This window comes from Bos indicus x Bos taurus, chromosome 3 (assembly GCF_003369695.1).
Source record: "Bos indicus x Bos taurus breed Angus x Brahman F1 hybrid chromosome 3, Bos_hybrid_MaternalHap_v2.0, whole genome shotgun sequence".
Classification (NCBI taxonomy): Eukaryota; Metazoa; Chordata; class Mammalia; order Artiodactyla; family Bovidae; genus Bos; species Bos indicus x Bos taurus.
This window is the reverse complement of record NC_040078.1, coordinates 62,607,521-62,629,222: the sequence shown is the minus strand read 5'-3', so window position 1 is coordinate 62,629,222 and position 21,702 is coordinate 62,607,521. Positions and strand designations below refer to the sequence as shown.

General features: G+C 33.0%; 1 protein-coding gene across 50 annotated transcripts in view; it reads left to right on the top strand.

Annotated features, from left to right (window-relative positions):
* Positions 1 to 21,702, top strand: part of ADGRL2 (adhesion G protein-coupled receptor L2) — a 716,223-nt gene that overhangs the window by 654,539 nt on the left and 39,982 nt on the right. For 17 of the 50 annotated variants that reach the window (XM_027536740.1, XM_027536741.1, XM_027536743.1 and 14 more), the window contains exons 4-11: positions 2,223 to 2,332; positions 7,374 to 7,388; positions 8,283 to 9,083; positions 15,413 to 15,706; positions 16,244 to 16,347; positions 17,181 to 17,366; positions 18,189 to 18,227; positions 21,082 to 21,265. In XM_027536740.1, coding sequence (XP_027392541.1) covers positions 2,223 to 2,332; positions 7,374 to 7,388; positions 8,283 to 9,083; positions 15,413 to 15,706; positions 16,244 to 16,347; positions 17,181 to 17,366; positions 18,189 to 18,227; positions 21,082 to 21,265 — 1,733 coding nt within the window. The remainder of the gene's footprint in view (positions 1 to 2,222; positions 2,333 to 7,373; positions 7,389 to 8,282; positions 9,084 to 15,412; positions 15,707 to 16,243; positions 16,348 to 17,180; positions 17,367 to 18,188; positions 18,228 to 21,081; positions 21,266 to 21,702) is intronic. The other 33 variants (XM_027536744.1, XM_027536750.1, XM_027536768.1 and 30 more) reach the window with 5 other exon arrangements.

The following is a 21,702-nucleotide window of genomic DNA, read 5'->3' as shown; positions in this document are numbered from 1 at the left end:
TTAAACACTTAGCTCTAAAATTAGTACTTTTTGCTGTCTTGTGCAGTGTGATTATTAAGTGAAATAAAAATTGTGTGATATAAATTATTATAATTGCTTGTGACATTAATTTGAACTTGTAATTGTGGTCAAATGACTAATTCAGAGTTATTCAGAAAAAGTAAATATGAGCAATTATTTTTCATTTTATGGTGTTTATCTTCTTTTAAACAAATTAATGGAAGCAATACTACTTATCTTTTATATACTTCCTGCAAACATATTGTGACATTGATTGTTATTTTATCAGGTTTCTATCATGAGTATATTTTGAATAAATATTAAGATTGTTTTTATAAATATTAAAACATGGCAGAGCTTTGTTGAGTGGCTGTAACATGTATATAGAAGGGGTATATAAAAGGGGTATCTAACCCACAGGAGTTTAGATTTCTTTGTTTTTGAGAAGTCTGAGGGTGAGATAAAGGGAGAATCTTTGTTGGTATGAATAAGTACAAGCAAGGAAATTAACGATTTTAATTTTTGATGGGGACTAGATTAGTGGTTGAGAATTCTTGAGATCAAGAAACTTTAAAAGAAGTGATGAACTCTTATGAAATTAAGAAGAAAGTGAACCAGTTGAAATAATAGACATCGATCTATTGAGAAATCTTAAATCCATTTGTGATTTAAAATCTTAGGATATCAAAATTTTCCATGAGTCATGTTAAAATAATTCATTTACACTAAATGGAGAAGCACTGGCAAATTTCTTTAAATGATTGAACCATTTAAGAGAATTACTGAATAAAGGGATTTGTGCATTAGTTTAATATTTGTATAAGCAATTTTAGTTATAATTTACTTAATAGTTAAAGCATCCACTTGAAGTTCATTTTATTATACCTTGACCTATAAAATTTGCATAATTGATCCTATAGAAGTTTTTAGGTCTTGCTGCTCTGCAGGGAAAATCAACCTGGTTTGAGCTGAAGTGGCTCGAAGGTTCATGACTTACATACCCACTCCTCTCTGACACAGTTCTCCTTCCCCTTACTTGACTTAGTTGTGCTAAAAACTAGGCTTTCGTTCTTTATTTGCCATTCTGTAGTCTAGAAATGCACTATGGAATGTCTTACACTCAAATTATTAAGTAAATTTTGTTAAAATGCTGTTGTTCTGCTTGCTTTGTCTTCCTAATTTATATACTGACAGAAAATATGGTAAGAACCCTGCAAACGTTCCATTGGGTTGTAATCAAGTCAAATTTAAAAGAAATTAAATTAAAATTAAATTTAAAAGAAAGTTAAATTTAAAAGAAATAGTTCTTGCCTTTATATAGCTTATAACAAGATCATTGGGACAAATTCATAGAACTTAAATAAGTAATCATCTTGCCTAGAATTCTAACTTAATTCTAATAGTCTCAGTGACAATGTATCATTGACAACACAAAATAAGAAAATACTGCCAATTGGAATAAATACGGCATTCCAGGTCTCATATTAGTGACATTCTTTTTAATGTTGTATTTCAGGGAGTGTTAATTTAGAAAAAGTGACTGTATAATCATATGTTGAAAATATATTGATCTGTGAAAATAGTGAGTGTAACGCAATGCTTAGACATTCACTATGTACCAGACACTATGCTAAATGCTTTCAATGCATTCTATCATGTAGGTAGGCCAAAAGCATGGAAGGTGTAATCCGTTGGCTTGGTATCTGGTATTCAAGAGTGTATAATATCTGTAATAGAATACAACACAAAAACCTGATTTAGAGAATAAACTTAAAAACCTGGCTCTTTCTTTGTTTTAATATGTTTTCAAAATTTATTTCCACGCTGTTCAATTTATGACTCCATCTTTTGTTCAGTTCCATTCTTCTAGGTGCAATTTTAATTCTTAAATATAGTAGGAAACCAAGTAAGTTTTATTTTCAGTACATGTTGAACATGTCAAAAACTTCAATTAAAATGTATACTAAAATAACAGAAAACTATCAGTGATTTTCTTTTTATTTCCAGTTAAAAATTCATTGTGACCCATGATACAGAGGTATGACAACATAAATAAAATAGGACTTTTTGTATCTCTTTATAGTAAGCTATTATCAGTAGAATTTTTAAAAGTTATGGTACTAGTTGCTTAAAGACAATATGGATCAGTTATCTATTATATTTTTATTAAGAATAAACAAATACATTGTTATTCCACAAGTTTGATTTGTTTTGTTTTCCAGGTGCAACAATCGAACACAGTGTATAGTAGTTACTGGGTCAGATGTATTTCCTGATCCATGTCCCGGAACATACAAATATCTTGAGGTCCAATATGAATGTGTCCCTTACAGTAAGTATGAAGTTTATATTTTTCACTTTCTACAGCATTTCTCATTGATGCTGAAAGAGGACCCATATGAAAGAAGCATATGTTTATGGCCTACAAAACTATTATGCATGCAGAGCACTAACAGACTTGGGCCTCCAATTAGCTTCATGAAGTGTGGAAGGAAGCCATAGTGTGAAGCTGGCCAAGTGTCTGTCTGTGTTCTTAAGTGTTTGGCTTTTAAGGCTAGTGTTTTTCCAGAAAACAAACTTGAATTAGCTATTCAATAGGGCTGATAGAAATCTGTACTTTTGCCCAATACCAGTTGCTGACAAATTGGTTTGGCTCACAGTTTTCTAAAGAAGGAACTGACTTCAGTTTTAATAGTAAGCTACTTGAATGGCTACCTGCTGTTGTGGTAACTTTAATGCCTGGTAAAAGCTACCACTGCAGTTAACTGAGGCAAGTGCTTTCCTATTTGTCCCTTGTTCTTAAAGGAGCAGTCCTTTACCAGATTTGGTGATAAAATCTTAACCAAAAAAAATAGATGTAACAAGTATGTAACACATTTTTAATTTCTCAACATCCATTTTTAGTAATATCCTTTAGCAGGATATTTAAAATTTAATTGGAAACTTCATAAGTAGGCTTCAGCTAATAGTGTAATTTTGTGTAGTTTTCCTTCTAACCTCAGAATTCATACTTAGAATTGTATTCTGCATTTTCAGTAGGAAAAAGCACTTTAGATGATTAAAAAGATTAAATATATTTTGTTTGGTATTGTTCTTATCACCTTTACTTTTTAAATTAAAAAAATATATATATGTGTCATGTCACCTTAATTCACAGGCATTTGAGTTAAGAATTCTTTAGCAGAAATTTTATTGATTTGCTTTAGGAGGACTTCCCTCCTTAAAAAAACGATGGACTCTAATAGTGAAATTGCTTTTTCCAGAACCTTAAAAACTAGATTTCTATTCTTAAACTATCAATATTTCTGAAAACAAAGGGCCAATTTTAGATAACTATAGTATGTCCAGTATGGTAGTGATACATTCTTACACATCCCGTGAAGGCGCTGTCTCTCTTCTCTGCCCGCAGTTTTGATAAATTGCCTTTGTGTGGGGGATCAAAGGCCAAACACAGATTATCTTTTCTTTTCATTCCTGCTCTGTGTTCCTGTGTTACCGTGAAATGGATGCTTTTTATGTTTTCAGTATTTTCTATACCATTTGTAGGATTGGAAGCCTACTGAGTGCACTGATCTTTATATCATTTCTCTTGTGTGTAGTGTTGGTGGCTCACATAATCATTCTCCTGTGCCACTAGAGGAACATTGTATTCTTTGGAGCTAACCAAAATTTTGTTCCGTAAAGTCACTTTCGCGTGAATTTAGCATGGTCTCTGTCCTCAAGTTAGAAAAGGAATACAGCATCCATTCCCACACAGTGGAATCAGTCAGAGCTGCCAAGAATTGTCTCTCTGGAGCCAGTTCCTGTAACCTAGTCTGTAGATCAAGAACAGTGTTAAGAAAATATTATTTTCAGACTTTTAAGTTATTTCTTGTGCTTTTTAAGAAAGGAAAGTGTGGATATCTTCTGGAACATCTAACTTTCAAAATTTTACTTTTTCAGTTCTCCAGAAGTGTTGTACATTGTGCACCAAACTTGCAAATAGCTATTCTCAAGAGAAGTATTTGTTTTTTTTAGTGTCTGTCCTTTAAAAAAAAAAGACAGTAATCAATTTGCTGTTACCTTTCTAGATATTTGCACGAAGCAGAAATAAGTCTGTGGCTTTGTAGAAACTACTCCTTGCTAAAGAATAGAAGTAATTATACTTCCTATATACCGTACAGTGGTGACACACTATAAATTCCAGGACTTTCACTGCCAATGATCTTTTTAGATAGTTTTGATCTTATTTTGGGTCTGTGTTATCTCCTCAATCTCTTTTCCTCATGCTTCTGTCTGTTATAATCATCTCTCATACTTGGTTTTATTTTAATCTCCTAGCTTTCACTTTTCCCTTGTTTTAATAGTGTTTTAGTAGGTTGTAATGTTTGCATACTCCTTTTATCCTTTGCTTAGTTGATAAAAACTGTCACCAACAAATAGCATTTATTATGTGTCTGTTATCATCTGGCTTTATGCCACTGTCTATCCTGAGCAAATGCCTCAGGAACATATCCATCCCAAACTATTTTCTCTTAGTTTAAAAACAAAAATTCAGAAATTTTCCATGATCTCTGAAAATTTTATAGTAAATTTATGCAACAGAGTCCATTACACATGCTGTAGTTTGTTTTACTTTGTATGTTTATAGACAGACACGTGTATTATATTTGATTAGTAATTGAATGAATATGCATTTAAAACAAGTCATAAGGATCCTATGCATAAAGGAGAATAATCAAATCAAAATTTCCGTGTCCCATAGGCATGATTTGTTTTTGGTTTTTGAATCCTCTTATTTCAAATTAAGTTTTTAAAATTATACCATAAATTTAGCTATGTTTTAGTTGATGAGTAAAAAAAACTTTTACTATTGATATGTCGTTATTAATGAATAAACAAGATTATTTAGAATGAAATAGTGTGTCACTTCAGATACAGAGTATGTAGGTTTTGTTTCAGTTGACTTCTTGTCTTCAAAACTATGTCCTCCACTGTTGTTAGTGAGTCATGTGTTTATGTTTGTTCTATAGCATAGTAAATGTATTGTTATGAATTAATTCGTACAGCCTCTTAAGAAAAGTTACAGCATATATTTGTGATAAAAATACTAATTTCATTAGCTTTATTGTATTTTTCTGGGTTGATGAAATTTTGACTAATTTGACAGAGCTATATATCTTTTAGGTTGTCATAAAAATCATAATGTGAGGTCTTTTGTTTTAAATATCCATATTTTATACACTTTATCAATCATCAAAGGTTTTAATTTATTTTTACTTTTACATTTGGATGTTACTTCTCAGTTTTCATTAAAATTGTAAATTTTATGTATAATATATATCCATTTTATTTTTTATATAAATGATACCAGTTAAATCATAAATGAAGTCTTACCTATTTAATATTTTGCATAGTAACTGCACTGTCGATTTAGTGTATCAAGTAATAAAACTAACTCAGCCATTTTCAATTAATAGAAAACAAAATATACTTTCTACATCCTTTATTGAACTTGTTTTAATTTCTGTTTTAGATGCATAACATATTTTTAAATTTATTATTTCCATTCTTTGCATTTAATTGATTTATTTGAGTAAAATCATCCTTTCCTAAAAGGAAAGAATATAGCTGTATATAGAGTTAGTCTGAGCAAACTCACCACTAATGATTTCTTTTATCCTTATTTTCCCACCACGCCCCTTCCATTATTGATTCTATGCAGGTATAATATTGCTGTTCACTGAGCAGTAATTTTAGGACTAGTGGTTAATAAAGAAAAGAATTGTTCCATGTCAGTAACACTGAATTTCATTTTTACTGGATGTAGTCAGATTTACTCATTAATAAAGCAAGTATGTTTCCTGAAAGTGGTTAAATTGACCAAGTTGGATTGGGGCAGGGTCTCTTAATGTGGGTGGAAGGTTTCCTATGACAAAACTCATTTTTCCCTAAGGTATTTCAGGAGGTCAGTATTTAATCTTGATGAATTATTGCAATTTAAGAAAAATTAATCAAGCTAAGGCATTTAATGAAATGTGCAACTACAGTATCTTTGAGTACCCATTTGGAGTTACAGTATTGACACACCCTAATGCATTTTAATAAGGGAAGAGGGGGAATCACAGACATTAATCTTATCACTTTATGAAATTCAGGCAACATACTTCAAAGCCTACATACAATCTAAAATCATATTTTATAGTTCATAATTATTTAAATATTGTTTACCAGCAAGGATATTCTATAGCACACTTCGTAACTTTATAATCTATTTCTTTAAATATCTTGAAGGGAGGATTTTTTCTCCTGTAACTCTACTAATCAGGTTTGTTTTATGAAAGCATTTACCTTTCATGGGGTCTGTGGAAATCAAGGTATTTGCTTTGAATGCTCAGTATGATTGTTGCATGCTAGCTTGCTTTTGTGTAAATTGATGATGGTAGACAATGTCATAATAAGCTAACCATAATTCTTTCTTCCTTTTTCTCCTTGCCTACTGTGCTTGCTTTTTCCTTGTATGTATTTTGCTTACTTTTTTTAAAAATAGATTTTGTATTACAAGTTTAGGAATTGTGATGTAGAGAATTTAATGAGAATTTTATAATATTAAGTAAATATATGTGTAAATAAGTAAAGTTACTAATTATAGTGGGGAGGAAAAGTATATTATCTTACCCCACCCTTTAATATAACTATTGGGATAAAGGGGGAGGCTTATATATTCCTGAAAAGGAGGCTAATTTTTTATAGTTAAGATGGTTTTTTCTAGAAGCAGAATTTAATAGAAAAAATTGAAACATACTGAGCTGCATAATTATATATTTCTTCTAACATACATAACTTTGAAAAATGTAAAAATACTGGTATTCATTACATTTGACCTGAGCTTCAAAATTGAATTGCCATTTTGTAAACATATATCCTTGTTGTTATGTTTACCTAATTTTAGTCAGCTTAATAATGAGTTCACATGATAAGATAAATGGAAATAACACAGCCTATGCATGCAGTTGTGTCTGTAGCATACCTATTTAAAGTAAAACTTAGTAAGAATGCTGAGTGACTTTGGAAAGGCAAGAGTCTGTATACCACACATTAGTGAAGAGTCTCATTATTTATTCAGGTACACTAAGTGAAACAACATGCCAACATATTTGTATTGCCTCCTTAATCTACTAAAATGATTGATCCATGTTCTTTTATGTAACTTTAGTATCTTTCTCCTGCTAGGTTTTCCTGTTGTGTGTTTCTCTTTATCCAAAGTAGTGCAGCTCTTATTCTTCCTATATTTAGCATCTATTACAAATTCAGTCTTAGACTAATAGTCAATTTATTTTAATCTTTTTTCTTTTTTCCTTGCACTTTTTTTTTTCTTCCGATGCTTAAAATAGAAGTGGAGCAAAAAGGTAAATAACATATACGGTTTGAACCCCAGCTCCTTGTTATGTGCCTTATGGATGTTACCTCCTCCCTTCCCTTCCCCCACAACATTCCTGACATTAAAACACAATCAGCAGGATCTCATAAATGCACCTCATAAAGAAGTCAACTGTTTACATTGAAATTATATGACTGCTAAATCTGGTGATGGGGTAAAATTTCTGAAGTCGGCGAGGGGGAGCTGTCCTTTCTCTGTTTCTTTTCACCCTTTACCTCTTTTTCTGACCCCCTTGGATATTTTATTATTAAAGTGTCATCTTGCCTGGCTTCCAGAACCCTCTCCATAGCATGCCATGGTTACAGGGTCTCCTGGTCGTTTCATCACTGCTTTCCTTGTATTTACTTTTCTCTGCTTCTAATTGCATTTTCTGAATATTTATGTTCCTTCAACTGAAGTACTCTTGTTTTCAGTCTAACTTCCGTAGAAGTTCTAAATAAGCCTTCACACTGGACTTTTTGTTTTATTTGCTTTATTTTGGTGTTTTGCTTTTGCGGGTTATAAGTGGGCTAAGGGAGGGAGGGTGCAAAGTTTGGTCTAAAAGTACTTTGTTCACTTTTATGCACAAAGCACAAAGTTTTGAAACATAAAAGAACTGTAAGATAAAACACATAGCAAAAGTATAAATTGTTAGCTCGATTATGAATGATCTTAAACTTTGGTTTGTATTTGTGAAAATAAACTTGTGCATTGATTATGGCAACTTGAAGAAAGGTAGTATTTGTCTTAAGTATAAATTTTGGTAAAATTAAGTGTTAATAAGGTGAATTTTTCTTTTTTGACCTATAATCATTGAAACTTATGCTTCCTTGTATAATCTTTTAACTTTGCTTAATTCTTGTTTTTTCTCTATGAATGATAGTTTTTGTGTGCCCTGGGACCTTGAAAGCAATTGTGGACTCACCATGTATATATGAAGCTGAACAAAAGGCAGGTGCTTGGTGCAAGGACCCTCTTCAGGCTGCAGATAAAATTTATTTCATGCCCTGGACTCCCTATCGTACTGATACTTTAATAGAATATGCATCTTTAGAAGATTTCCAAAACAGTCGCCAAACAACAACCTATAAACTTCCAAATCGAGTAGATGGTACTGGATTTGTGGTATATGATGGTGCTGTCTTCTTTAACAAAGAAAGAACAAGGAATATTGTGAAATATGACTTGAGGACTAGAATTAAGAGTGGAGAGGCCATAATTAACTATGCTAACTATCATGATACTTCACCATATAGATGGGGAGGAAAAACTGATATTGACCTAGCAGTTGATGAAAACGGCTTATGGGTCATTTATGCCACTGAGCAGAACAATGGAATGATAGTTATTAGCCAACTGAATCCATACACTCTTCGATTTGAAGCAACGTGGGAGACTGTATATGACAAACGAGCTGCCTCAAATGCTTTTATGATCTGTGGAGTCCTTTATGTGGTCAGGTCAGTTTATCAAGACAATGAGAGTGAAACAGGCAAGAATGCAATTGATTATATTTACAATACCCGATTAAACCGAGGAGAATATGTAGATGTTCCCTTCCCCAACCAGTACCAGTATATTGCTGCGGTGGATTACAATCCAAGAGATAACCAACTCTATGTGTGGAACAATAACTTCATTTTACGATATTCTCTGGAGTTTGGTCCACCTGATCCTGCCCAAGGTAAGAATTTTACTTGCTAATGCTTATATCTTTTATAAACAGTTTATTTTTAAGACTTAATTTATCCCTCTTTATTTTCTTCCCCTTTTTGTAGTTAAAGGGCAAGTGATAATATTGTGGCATTTCAAATTGTCATATAGTGTGTACATTTTAGCCTTATTTTGGTCCATTTTCTTTTTCTGAATTTCATTTAAATGTTGGTTTCAAAAAATTGTCACATCCTTCGTCAGTTTAGATTTCCATTGCTAAAAATGTATTGCCAACTACAAACCTGTTAGTTTTGTGTGTTTTTTTCCTACCTGACTTCTGAATTGATTAGAATCTGTGTGCAGACCTCTTAACTTCTTGGCGCCAGTGGTTAAAGGAAATGTGTGTTAGGAAGTCCCAGGAGAATTGCTAGGCTTGATGTACAGTGCCAGGCATAAGTGTTCTAAAGTTTTGGTGTCTGCTGTCTCTAGATCATCATGTAAAATTACATGTTTTTATTTCCCAATAAATTTGTGATGGTATTAGGTCAATATTTCTGGATTTTAACTGTTACACATGGACTAAGCACTAGATGATCCCAAGTATTGCTTTATGAAGACAGTTCTGCTAGCATTTTTAAAATTTGTGTTCTCTTTAAGTATCTTTATAAAGGATCATTGCTTTATAAATCTTTGGAAATATATTTTAGTTTGTCAAGTTACTTCAGTTCTGCAGTAAACAAGTTTTGAGGGTAAATTAAGTTTTGAATTTTCATTAAAATAAGATTACCTCATACTCATGATAAAAGAATGATCTCTTAATATATTATTATGGAGTTTACCTAATTATAAGTCTTTTCTAGTTGAACAATAATATTTGTATTTAAAAGATCTGAATTATTTTTTCAATTTTATGAGTTAATTGAAATTTTCACATTATTGAGTTATTTCAGAATTGTAGGAACCAGAATGTTCTTTGGAGTAACTAAATCAATCTCTTCAACAAGGTGGAACAGGAATTAATATCTTTTTCCTCTGTTAAAGCAATATATAACCATATGCTTAAACACAGCTACATATACATATACATATTTTTAAGGAATAATGTAACTTATTAAGTCAGTCAGTAAGTAAGTGACTTAGTAAGTCACCAAGTCCTAAATATTGTCATAGGCTTAGGACTACAAAAGCATGAGCCATTGTAGTTGAATTCTAACTTGAGTTATAGAATATGAAATGTGTGATTTTTCTTCATACCATATGGGTAGTAATGACATGCCTTAGTGCTGTGCTATGCTGTGCTTAGTCACGCAGTCATGTTTGACTCTTTGTGACCCCATGGACTGTAGCCTGCCAGGCTCCTCTGTCTATGGCAACTCTCCAGGCAAGAATACTGGAGTGGGTTGCCATGCCCTCTTCCAGGGAATCTTCTCAACCCAGGGATCACACCCAGGTCTCCTGCACGGCAGGCAGATTCTTTATCATCTGAGCCACCAGTGCAAGCCCTCTTTTTGTTTAATTCATGTATATCTAGAATTTGTTGGCTAAAAATTGTAGTAGTGTGCCATTGATAAACTTTCAACAATGAAATCTTCCATTAGGTCATGAAAATCTTTATTGATACTATCTTAGTATCCTTTATTTTTAAATTCAGACGTATCTTTTTCTCTTGAGGCCAGCAAGGGATAGTTCCTATATCTCAGCTGTTTTCCTAAAAGTTAGTACCATGGTTCTCTCATATCCTATAGTTTTGTAAAAGGCAAAGTTTAGTAATTGACAGAACTTGACATTGTAAAAGGGTCTTCCCTGGTGGCCGAGTCGGTAAAGAGTTTGCCTGCAATGCAGGAGTCCTGGGTTCAATCCCTGGGTCTGGAAGATGCCCTGGAGAAGGAAATGGCAACCCACTCCAGTATTCTTGCCTGGAGAATATGTATTAATCTTTTTTTGTAACCTGTATTGCCCTCACAGTTGTTAAATGTTTCTTGGGTAGCAGTAAATCTCTTCCCCTCCATTAGGAAAAAAAAGTAAAAAAAAAAAAAAAATTAATGCCGATTATAATTAAATAACTCCTAAAGTTGAGTACAGGTTGATTGAGCTCAATAAGGAATCATTGCCCGCCTCCTTGTCACAGAGCACTTTATGGAATACAAGATGAGTAATAATGTCACTTTCCACTTGTGGCATATGTTCTAGTAAATAATTTGACCCATTTCAGATGAAAAAATCTTTGATAATTTTGGGTGATTTTTGAAAAGAACAGTTACTAGCTTTGAAAATGAGAAACTTTGCCATATGTGGTAGCTTTATTCCTACAGCAGTGTTGTGTTATCCAAAATAGCCATTCTCATATATTCTCAGAAGGTGAAAGTCCATACTGACTTCTTATTAAACCATTAGTGGTAAAAAGTTTTATTTGACCTAAATTTTTCTTGCTGATGTTTGAAGCATATTCTCTTATTTGCTTGCTCTTCATAACTCATCTTCAAATGCTTTTAGAGAGACTCCTGCCTTGCTCGTCCAAGATGTGTGCTGATATCTAACTGCATGTAAATGGGGCCTTGCAGAACTATTCTGGCCCATACATTTAGGTCAAACCAGTAAGCCACTGCTAGCAAGTCTATGTACTGGCTTTGCTATCATGTATGTAGCCAAGATATATATTGTGTTGTTAAATGGATAATTTTAATTATGGACTGTTTCACACTGTATTAGCTGCAGTATTTTTCCCTATATAAATCCATGCCTTCCATTCCTAACAGCACAAGTATGTTATTACTTTGCCTTCATAGTGCTTTCAAATACATCTTCCTGTTTTCTTTAAATTTTTAGCTTTCTGTCTTCTCTACTTAGTTAATTTGCTCCATTATCCTAAACTAGATCTGTTTTTTCTCTTTTGCTTTCTTCCTCTATAATGTTGGCTTTGGGAAAAAAAGCCATTTTGGTCATATATTAACTGTTTTCTGTGTCTTAATCTGAATTGATTTATACTTACTTAATCTGTCTGCAGATTTGTTATCCGAAACATTATGGAAAAATATTGTCTTGAGTTCTGATGGTTTCTGAATATCTGACTTAGAGTAATAATGAAGCATGGCAAACAACATGAGGGACATTTTTTTAAGAGAGCCAGTTAGATTTATTATTTAAGAAGTGTTTAATATAGAATATTTCTTAAAACATCTTCCCGCTGATAATGAATGGTTAATTAAAAGATGATTGGTGTTTTTAGATATTGAATAAGGGTAAATTTAATAAATCTGCTGCAGTTTTTGCCTTACTAGACTATATTCTCACTCTAGCTTGTAATAATGGATGAATTTGGGGACTTGGAAGAGGGAAATAACTACCCTCTCATTTATCATAAATACATATTATCTTTAAAATGTTTTCACATGGGAAAAAGCTGATAATAATTAGCAAGTTCTTAATAAATAACTGGCATAGTAAATTTAACCAGTCTGTTTGTTGAGGTTTTCATGGGTACTTATTAATATATATGTGTATTAGCATTAATGTCACTGTTTCTAGGTCTCTGTACTTAAATGATATATGGTAGGTAGAATGCTAAGTCATTTAATCTGTGTGTTGATACAGCACCTGATAACTCTGGGAAGGCTGTGTACAGTAGGGTTCAGATTTACAATATAATTCTATTGTGACTTGTCATGTTTCCTATTACCATTTATAGGAAGTTCTTGAGTTTTGAGCCTTTTGCCACAAACATTTCATTGTGAAACTTTTTACTATTACTGTTTTAGTACCTTATATTTCCACATTTTTTCTTCTTTTAGAGATTTACACAGAGCACAGTGTCAGTTAAATGCTCCAAAATAAGGACATATTGCTTGTGGGGTGTCACACTTTCTCAGAGTCTATTAAAATCTTTTGTCTAGAAAAGTAAGATCATAACATTTAAGAGCATTATGGACAAGTGACCTTAAACAAACTGCTTAACCTCCTCCAATGCTTAGTTTTCTGTTCTGTAAAAGAAAGATAATCATAGTGCCTACTTCATGGGGTTGTGGTAAGGATTAAATAAGATGATCTGATGATCCATGAGTGATGATTAACACAGCATCTGGTACATAAATGCTGAGTAAATGTAAGCTTTTATCATCATGGGGTGCCCTGTTGTGACCTGTCTTCATCTAAGGAAAGAAACATTAATTTTTATAAATATCTCCTCATCTCTAGCTTCAGTATTAGAAAATTGCTTTTTATTGAAGTTCTTAAATCTTGTCCTTGCACAGTTTTGTAGTTGTCCTCCTAACGGGTTACATTTTGCCACTTAAAGTTGATGTTCAATACCCCAAAATTTCATTGATTCACAAGTGAAGAATGTGTTGCTTAAAGAAGTTTAACTTCTTTTAATGAACAAAAGATAAAAGATATGAAAATATATTATCAGTGACACATGGAAATGGGCTACAGAATATTTCAGAAAGTTTTGTGCATTTAATAGAGGTCATTTTATTGCCTACCTTCACTCATTTATTTGAATCTTTACTGATGCTTAGCTAACAGATCACTAATTGTATATTGTTAATACATATTTCAGTCATTAAATATGTACTAATTAGTACAGTGTCAAGGGATACATCAGATGGGGTAGCATTAAACCATTCTGCTCTGCCCTTTTCTCTTTGCTCCTATTTCCCACCCCCTTTAAGATTTGATTCAACAACATTCATTTAACACTTCTTCAAAAGATTGTGATGCTTTTGACAAATGTTAATTGAGAAAGCACTGAAAGCTTGGCTGCATTGTAATCAAAAGAAAATTATGAGGTTTAACAAGATGTCAGGCAAGTGCTTTACAGAAAAAAGATAAACAGGTTTGAATAGGTTTCTGCAACAGCTGGCTAGGCATGATGCTTGACTAATGTACAAAGGATTCTCTCATATGATTAGTAACCAATGCCTTGGAAATAAACCAGTTGGTTAAGAAGTTTCTCTAGTGAAAAGAGACTGTCAAAAATGTATCTTGCACTTATTGGTAACAAGAAGTTTCTCACAACTAAAGAACTAGAAATAGGTGTACACTGCTTTTTCTGATAAACTTAGCATACTCTGTCATAGAGTCAGAATTATGCAAACTATCTAGGGACCAGAGCTTAAAATACTAATTATGTCAGTGATAATATGAACTTGTTTTCTAAGAAGTTTTAATGTTCTAGTCTGGTTCTTATGTGTAGCAAAACCATAAAATAACTTAATGTTTTATAAGATTATCATTAAAAATAGTTACTTTTAATTTGCTCTACTTGATTTAAATTTAAAGCCTCAAAATTATAAAGTCTTAAGATTCAGTAATCTAAATGTTGATAAAACTTTAGTGTGATCACCTAATAGATTTTAAACGATGCCATTAAAGTTTTACTGACAGAATTTTTTTGTTTTTTAAACTAAGTGGTCATTAATGAAGGAAAACATTAAACTCCATTCTTATTTTAACCTAATGGATTTAACAGTTTAAAAATAATGTTGGAAGTCCAGAATAACCTTAAATTTTTTTTCTTTTTAAATTTCTGCTTGTAAGTGAGTTAACTGTAGGTCCTTTTAAACTCTCTGTTAATATGTAGAATTGGTTTTGAATTAGGCATAATTTGGTCCAACTTGTTATCTTGATGAGATTACAATATAACTTCTGATCAGAACTAGTTTCTTTTCATATCTATGTTTTCAAAAGTAAAGATGTCAAAGCCTCAGATGTTTCCGTAGTAAAACAGAACAAGCATGCCAAGCTTATCTTCTGTTTGGATCTAATCAGCCATGCTCAAAAATCTTTCAAGCAAGAATGGCTGCTGGGTGGAAAGATGTCACAGTATTTGTTTCCCTGTAAGATGTAGAGTGGGTGACTTGAAATTTTCTATTGTCCTAATTGTATGTAATGGTCAGACTTTTGTTGATAACTTTGAATTTTATTGTTTCAGAGTATGAATTTGTATATAAATGGCTTTTTCTAAATTATGTATCTGATATGACACCATATTTGATATGTATATTGAAACTTTATATTAAACTATTCTGCATTTCCTGTTAGATGATATATGTTGAAATTGTACATAAAATGTATTACCAAATATTTCATTGAGAAGTAAACCTAGGACACAGTCAGAGAGCAAAATCTAGGGTAGAACCCAAACTGCCAGTCGCTTAGCCAACAATATGAATGAGTTGGAATAAATGAAGAGATTCATTCTTCTTCCTACCCTGTGGATATTCTCAGTGATCCCATTTTGTTGGTTTGGGATGGTTGTGTTTTTTGTGTGTGTATGTGTGTGTGTGTGTGTGTGTGCCTGTGCAGACGTTCACATGAATGTGATGTGTGTTTGAGATTAACATACTCATCTCTTTTCCATAGTGCCTACCACAGCTGTGACAATAACTTCTTCAGCTGAGATGTTCAAAACCACAGTATCAACCACAAGCACTACTTCACAGAAAGGCCCCATGAGCACAACTGGAGCTGGATCGCAGGAAGGAAGCAAAGGGACAAAAGCACCTCCAGCAGTTTCTACAACCAAAATTCCTCCTGTAACAAATATTTTTCCCCTGCCAGAGAGATTCTGCGAAGCATTAGACGCGAGGGGGATAAGGTGGCCTCAGACACAAAGGGGAATGATGGTTGAACGACCGTGTCCCAAGGGAACGAGAGGTATTTCTGTCAAATATTGATACTACATATACTATTAAAACTTTAAGGAGGTTCTGAATTACACTGAAGTGATTTTATTTGAGGAAAAAGATATTTACAATAGCTAACTTAATTGTTATTTTGCTACTTTAGTAATATAGCACATGTAGACAACTTAAAAGTTTTGAAACTGTAAAAGTCTTTTAAGATCAGGCTTTGAATTCCCGCTCCTTCTTCAAGTCCTAGGTCAAGCCTGAGATTTAGGCCCATGGATTCTCTAGTGAGACTGCCTAACAGCTGTGTTTCTCATTGCAAAGTATCATTTTGGATGAGTCCCAAGAAAAAGGGCTTTTTGTTTGTTTGCTGTAAATGTCTGATATTTCTGTGCCGACTTTATATTTACTGTTTATATTCTGCTCTTTGTCAGTTATTGTCAACTACTTCCATTAGCGTTTATTCAAAATTTAACACATGGAGTAGAATCATCATAGTGGATTTCCCGAATGCATGCAGGAAAAATGGTTTCAATTTCACTGTTGTTTTCTGCATCTGTTGTAGGAACTGCCTCGTATCTCTGCGTGCTTTCCACTGGAACATGGAACCCTAAGGGCCCTGATCTTAGCAACTGTACCTCACACTGGGTAAATCAGCTGGCTCAGAAGGTTGGTTGGAACCTTTTAATATGATACACATTGGTGATTAAGGGCTTTAACTTCTAACATAAATAATTTAGCTTTGTATGTTAAGACCAGCTTCGATGTTCTTTGTTCAGTATGAAAGTAAAAAATTATGCATAGTTTTGTCTGTAAACTATTTATTCAAAGTTACATATGTTTTAGGGCATGCTGTTTTCTATGTGAAGCTTTTTAATGAGTACATACTTGCTTAATTTCATTCATATTTAGTTTGTTCTGTTTCTTTTGATGTTCGTAAGACAAATAGTGCACTGGCCTAATAAATCAAATATCATTAAGTTTGCAACTGAATCCACAGAATGCAAGCAGATGTTCATATCACAGCTGATTATGACAGAATAAGTAAAAATGACTTTAAAGGCATTAGTAACTTTAATACAGTGCAATGTAGTGACATTTTAGTTTTACCACCTTTCTGAAAGGCAAGCAGTAGATAATAACCCTCAGTGTTATACTGATTACATTCTGACTTAAATTTCTGGATCATTGGAATAAATTAATAAGATTTTTAAGCAGCAGTTTAAAATGGTTGCAGTGAAATGAGAGAGTTGTCTCAAAAAATTTTTAAAGGACTTTTTTTCTCTTTTGTTCCCTTTAAATGCCTGCCTAAGAATTTCTTTTTGAGGATCTAAGAACCTTTAATCATCTGAAATAAAGAGAAAGTTATTGGTCTCAGTTAGTTGCAGATTTTGACATGTTTGTGTATATTTTTCTCACCACAACAAAGATCCTAGGGAAAAGAGCAAGAAGCCACAAACAACAAGAAATCTTTACTGAGATAATATAAACTCTCATTTCAGATTAGAAGCGGAGAAAATGCTGCTAGCCTTGCCAATGAACTGGCTAAACATACCAAAGGGCCAGTGTTTGCTGGTGATGTGAGTTCTTCAGTGAGATTGATGGAGCAGTTGGTGGACATTCTTGATGCACAGCTGCAGGAACTGAAACCTAGTGAAAAGGATTCAGCTGGACGGAGTTATAACAAGGTAGGTAGAAGCTTTCTGTTATTTTAAAGTAGATATTTTGTATGTCTGCTCTGGATTCTTCGGCAGTTGACTGCCTAACTTTTGGTCCCGATGACACACGAATAGAAACAAAACTTCTAATTTGGTTCATATCTCAAGAAATAATTTAGTTGTGAAAGCAGCAACATGCACTCCCCTTGCTGCCCCCAAGATGATGCTAATTACCTGAGGAAAGGTTAGTCGGTGGTAAACTTCATCTACCTGGTTGTTGTCAGTGCTCTCACTTTGGAAGGCATTATCTGCAATCGGAGAGATTGTGTTAAACAACTCATATACTAATACAGGCAACTCTTGTGATTATAACAAAATTGTAATGCATATAGGAGTGTTAGATACTAAAAAGTTGTTTTCAATATTAGGTTTGGGGAGAAGGACAAGTTTTTTTTGGTAGAAGTATAGTGTGTTAGTGCTACAAATTTTTCTTACCTTGTCAAAAATTTGATAGTTATTTTAACCATACTATAAAGTGTTTATATGAAATTCATATGAATCTGAAATCTGTGGCTAAAACGCCTTTATAGGTTTTTTCTTGCTTTTATCACATATTTTGTCTCTAGTTTTATCAAGATACTTTGCATTATTATATTTAGTAAAATAAAGCTAAAAGCTGTGAATGCATGGTCTTGGCAGTCAGTATAGACTCACAGAAATCCAGAGGACTACAGTACATAATAAACACTGAGCTCAGGACCACCAATTTAATTTTTGTAGGATTTCTTCTTCTTTCCCCGTATGCAACAGATGAAAATCTAACCTCTGATTTTCTTTTCTTTTACTAAAAAGCTCCAAAAACGAGAGAAGACATGCAGGGCTTACCTTAAGGTATCTCTCCTGTGCTGTCACCCTGCTTTCTCCCTTCTTCAGCTTCCTGCTACGCTTTATCATCTTGCTGCATGAACCAATGTATTTCAGTCTTTGATAATTATATAATGTGCCCCATATCAGCTGTATAAATGTTTCTTTTCCCAGGTATATTACTCTCAGAATAAGCAAATAGCTTATTTTTATATTTTTTGGTGTTTTTGCATTCATCCAAACATACAGGAATTTAAATGAAATATCCTCTGAATTGGAAAGTAATCATAAAGTCTTGTTATCCCCTGTTGTCATCTCTGTAGATTAAAAACAACTTCAGTAAAACAGCTATGATATATTCTTGGCAGTTTATCATATCAAAGACTGTATAGTCATAATGTATGTGCATGAAAAAGTCACTGCTTTCTTATCTCTGTGGTGTACTCTTAAATAAAATAGGCTTTGTTTTGAAATTTTAGGTGTCATTACTAGAATCAGGTTGATATTGGGAGGGGCTACTAGGAATAAAACATAAGTAATGTGACTGTACTGTAGATATATATGTTTTTGTGAAGGATAATAGGAACATAAAGCCACCGTTTGCCTCAGAATCTTTTTCTACTGAAGCCAATTTTCCTCGCTGGTATATACAAGTAAAATAGGAAACATGGTGAGGCTAACCATAGAATTATGCCAAGCTAACTGTATGATAGATCAAAATAATAATACTACATTGCATTTTGTTTTATTCTGTGAAGTTTAGAAGTTCCTTTTGCTGGGTATATTTACTTTCTAACTTTACTCATCTGGGGACCATATTCCTAGTCAATCAAACTTTGAAGAACTTGTTTATATACGAATGAAAACAAAACAAAAGAACTTTGTAAATTTTGTAGAATAGAGATTAGTCAGAAGCTATGACTTCACCAGTTTTGGTTGGCAAGATCTGGAGAAATAATAGCATTTCACTACCTAGTAATAGACATTGTTGGATCTGAGAACTTTAAAAGAAAAACCAGTGGGAAAGTCTTTTTTTAGGTATTAATATTTTGAAAGTCCCTTATTAGACTGTTTAATGGGGTCAAAGAATTACATGCTGAAATTTATAGAATTTGTCATACTGAAATTTTCAGCTCACCTTTAAGGTGTTAGTTAACGTGTGAAATGTAATAATTGGTATGTTGCCCAGGATGTATGTCTCAGTGGGAGTAGAACAGCTTTTTTTCTTTGGCAGGGAGACTACTTCAGGAATATGATTAGCGTAATGATCATTTTGATTCCACTAGAAAAATACAAATGATAATAAATAAGGAGCGATTCAAATTAATGAAAGCATGCCATCAGCGAGTTATGTGTATAGGTAGTAAATTTCAGCATGACCTTAATTTCTGACCAGTGTCGTTTTCAGTATGTCTCAAATGAGCTTCTCTGTTCAGATAAGACTAATAAAACACCTTAAATTACAAATTAGAAGCTGACTTACACTATGCAAATGAAACAAATTCCTGCTTTATGACAAAGGATTCATTTGTAGCTTATATTAGAGGCTCCAGTCTGTATTTCTTGGTAACTATTGAATCTGGCCTCAGCAGACCACTTTCTGTTCCACTCCAGTTAATGGATGCAACAGTATCAATGTGAGCATTTTGACAATTTTATCTCCCAGTAGAGATAGAGAAAAGCCTTGGACTCCACTTGCAAGTATCTTCTACTTGCCAGGAAGGTCTTGGTGACTCACATGGCAGACAAAACAAGGATATTAAGATGGATTAAGCTAATTAATCTGACAGTAGCCTCAAACAACTTTTCCACCTACTCATTTCAATACAATACCTCAAACAGGCCATTTTTGTTGTGTTTGTACAATGTATGTTCTTTTTACTCAATGATTGCCAGTAGATCAGAGCAATTTATATTTGGGCTTAATGATGCACTATGACTCAGTACATGGAGAAAGAGTAAATAAACTTAGTGATTTCAGTTATTAAGCCATAGTCAGTGTACAGCTACAGTAAGTATCAGTGCAAAAGCCAACTTTCAATTTCATAACTGACTGGGTTACATTTTTATTTTAAAATTGTTTTGCGTGGTAATACACTAAACCTGTATATATGAATATTTATAACATATTTATAAAGACTTTATTTTGCCTTTCTGTTTTTATTAAATTATTAGTCAGACTTTAAATATTTTGACTGTTTTCCTGATCCCCTTAAAAACAGATCATTGTTTACACATGATGGTATACTCTCTGGTGTTTTTAGCTAGCCAGGGAATTGGAAGAGTGGAAATGTTCACAAATAATTTATAAACTGTGAAGTCATCTTGGTTTTTTCTCAGTGATAATAGTAGACAATGTTATAAGGCACAAATTTGGACACTATTTTAGTTCAGGTTCCCAAAACCAACATGATTTAATTTTCAAGCAAATATAGTAGGCTACTCTAGAGATACCAATGTTTTCTATTTAGAACATTTAAGTCTTGAGGTTATATGTAGGAATGACCATGCATGTATGTGTAATACCTCAGATTAAGAGCTGACACTGGTTTTCTTTCTTTTCAATGATTGAGATATGATTAGATAAACAGAAATGAGCTGTCTCTTTATACTTAGTCTTTATAATGAAATAGTAGTTTACTAATCTTCAGTTAGTTCTATTTTGAAAGGGTCAGACATCAAGTTGGCCAGATAGTGTGTTGTCCAGGTATTTTTCCATAAGAGTAAATCATCATATTTTTATCTTGATATAATAAAGTATGTGTAATATGATAAATATTACAAGATTGATAAATATTACAATTTCACTAGTCAGTGATTGCAAATCACCTTGGTGTACTAGAAGCAGTCAATACTAATGATGGTCTTCTAATGGATGCAGGCAATTGTTGATACAGTGGACAATCTTCTGAGACCTGAAGCTTTGGAATCATGGAAACACATGAATTCTTCTGAACAAGCACATACTGCAACGATGTTGCTGGATACATTGGAAGAAGGAGCGTTTGTCCTGGCTGACAACCTCGTAGAACCAACCAGGGTGTCAATGCCCACAGAAAATATTGGTGAGTGAATCTATTGTCAAGTTTAATTTTTATTTAGAAGATAGATGTTTAAGAGAATTATGATTCCATTGTGAATCTTTTGAGTTATTTCCAAGTGCTAAGCTTTTCTTTTGTCAAGTTATGTTTGTCCCTTAATAAGAAATATAACTGATCACATTCATAAAATTAATGCAAAAGCCAAAGTCTATGTCTTATGAAAGTTGGTTTGATGTACTTTTTCCCAACTAAAAAATCATTAAAGGAAAGAAGGGTTTAGAGTACTTAAATGCCAGAATATGGATTGCTTAAGTAGTGATAATGCTTGCTATGGAACTAGGGCAAATGCTTTTCCATTTATATGATATGTTCCTAATGAATTTAAATTACTTTCTGGAATGTGTTCTCCCAGTCAAATATTTTAGGCACACAGATATGTGAGCCAAATGTTGATATTAAAC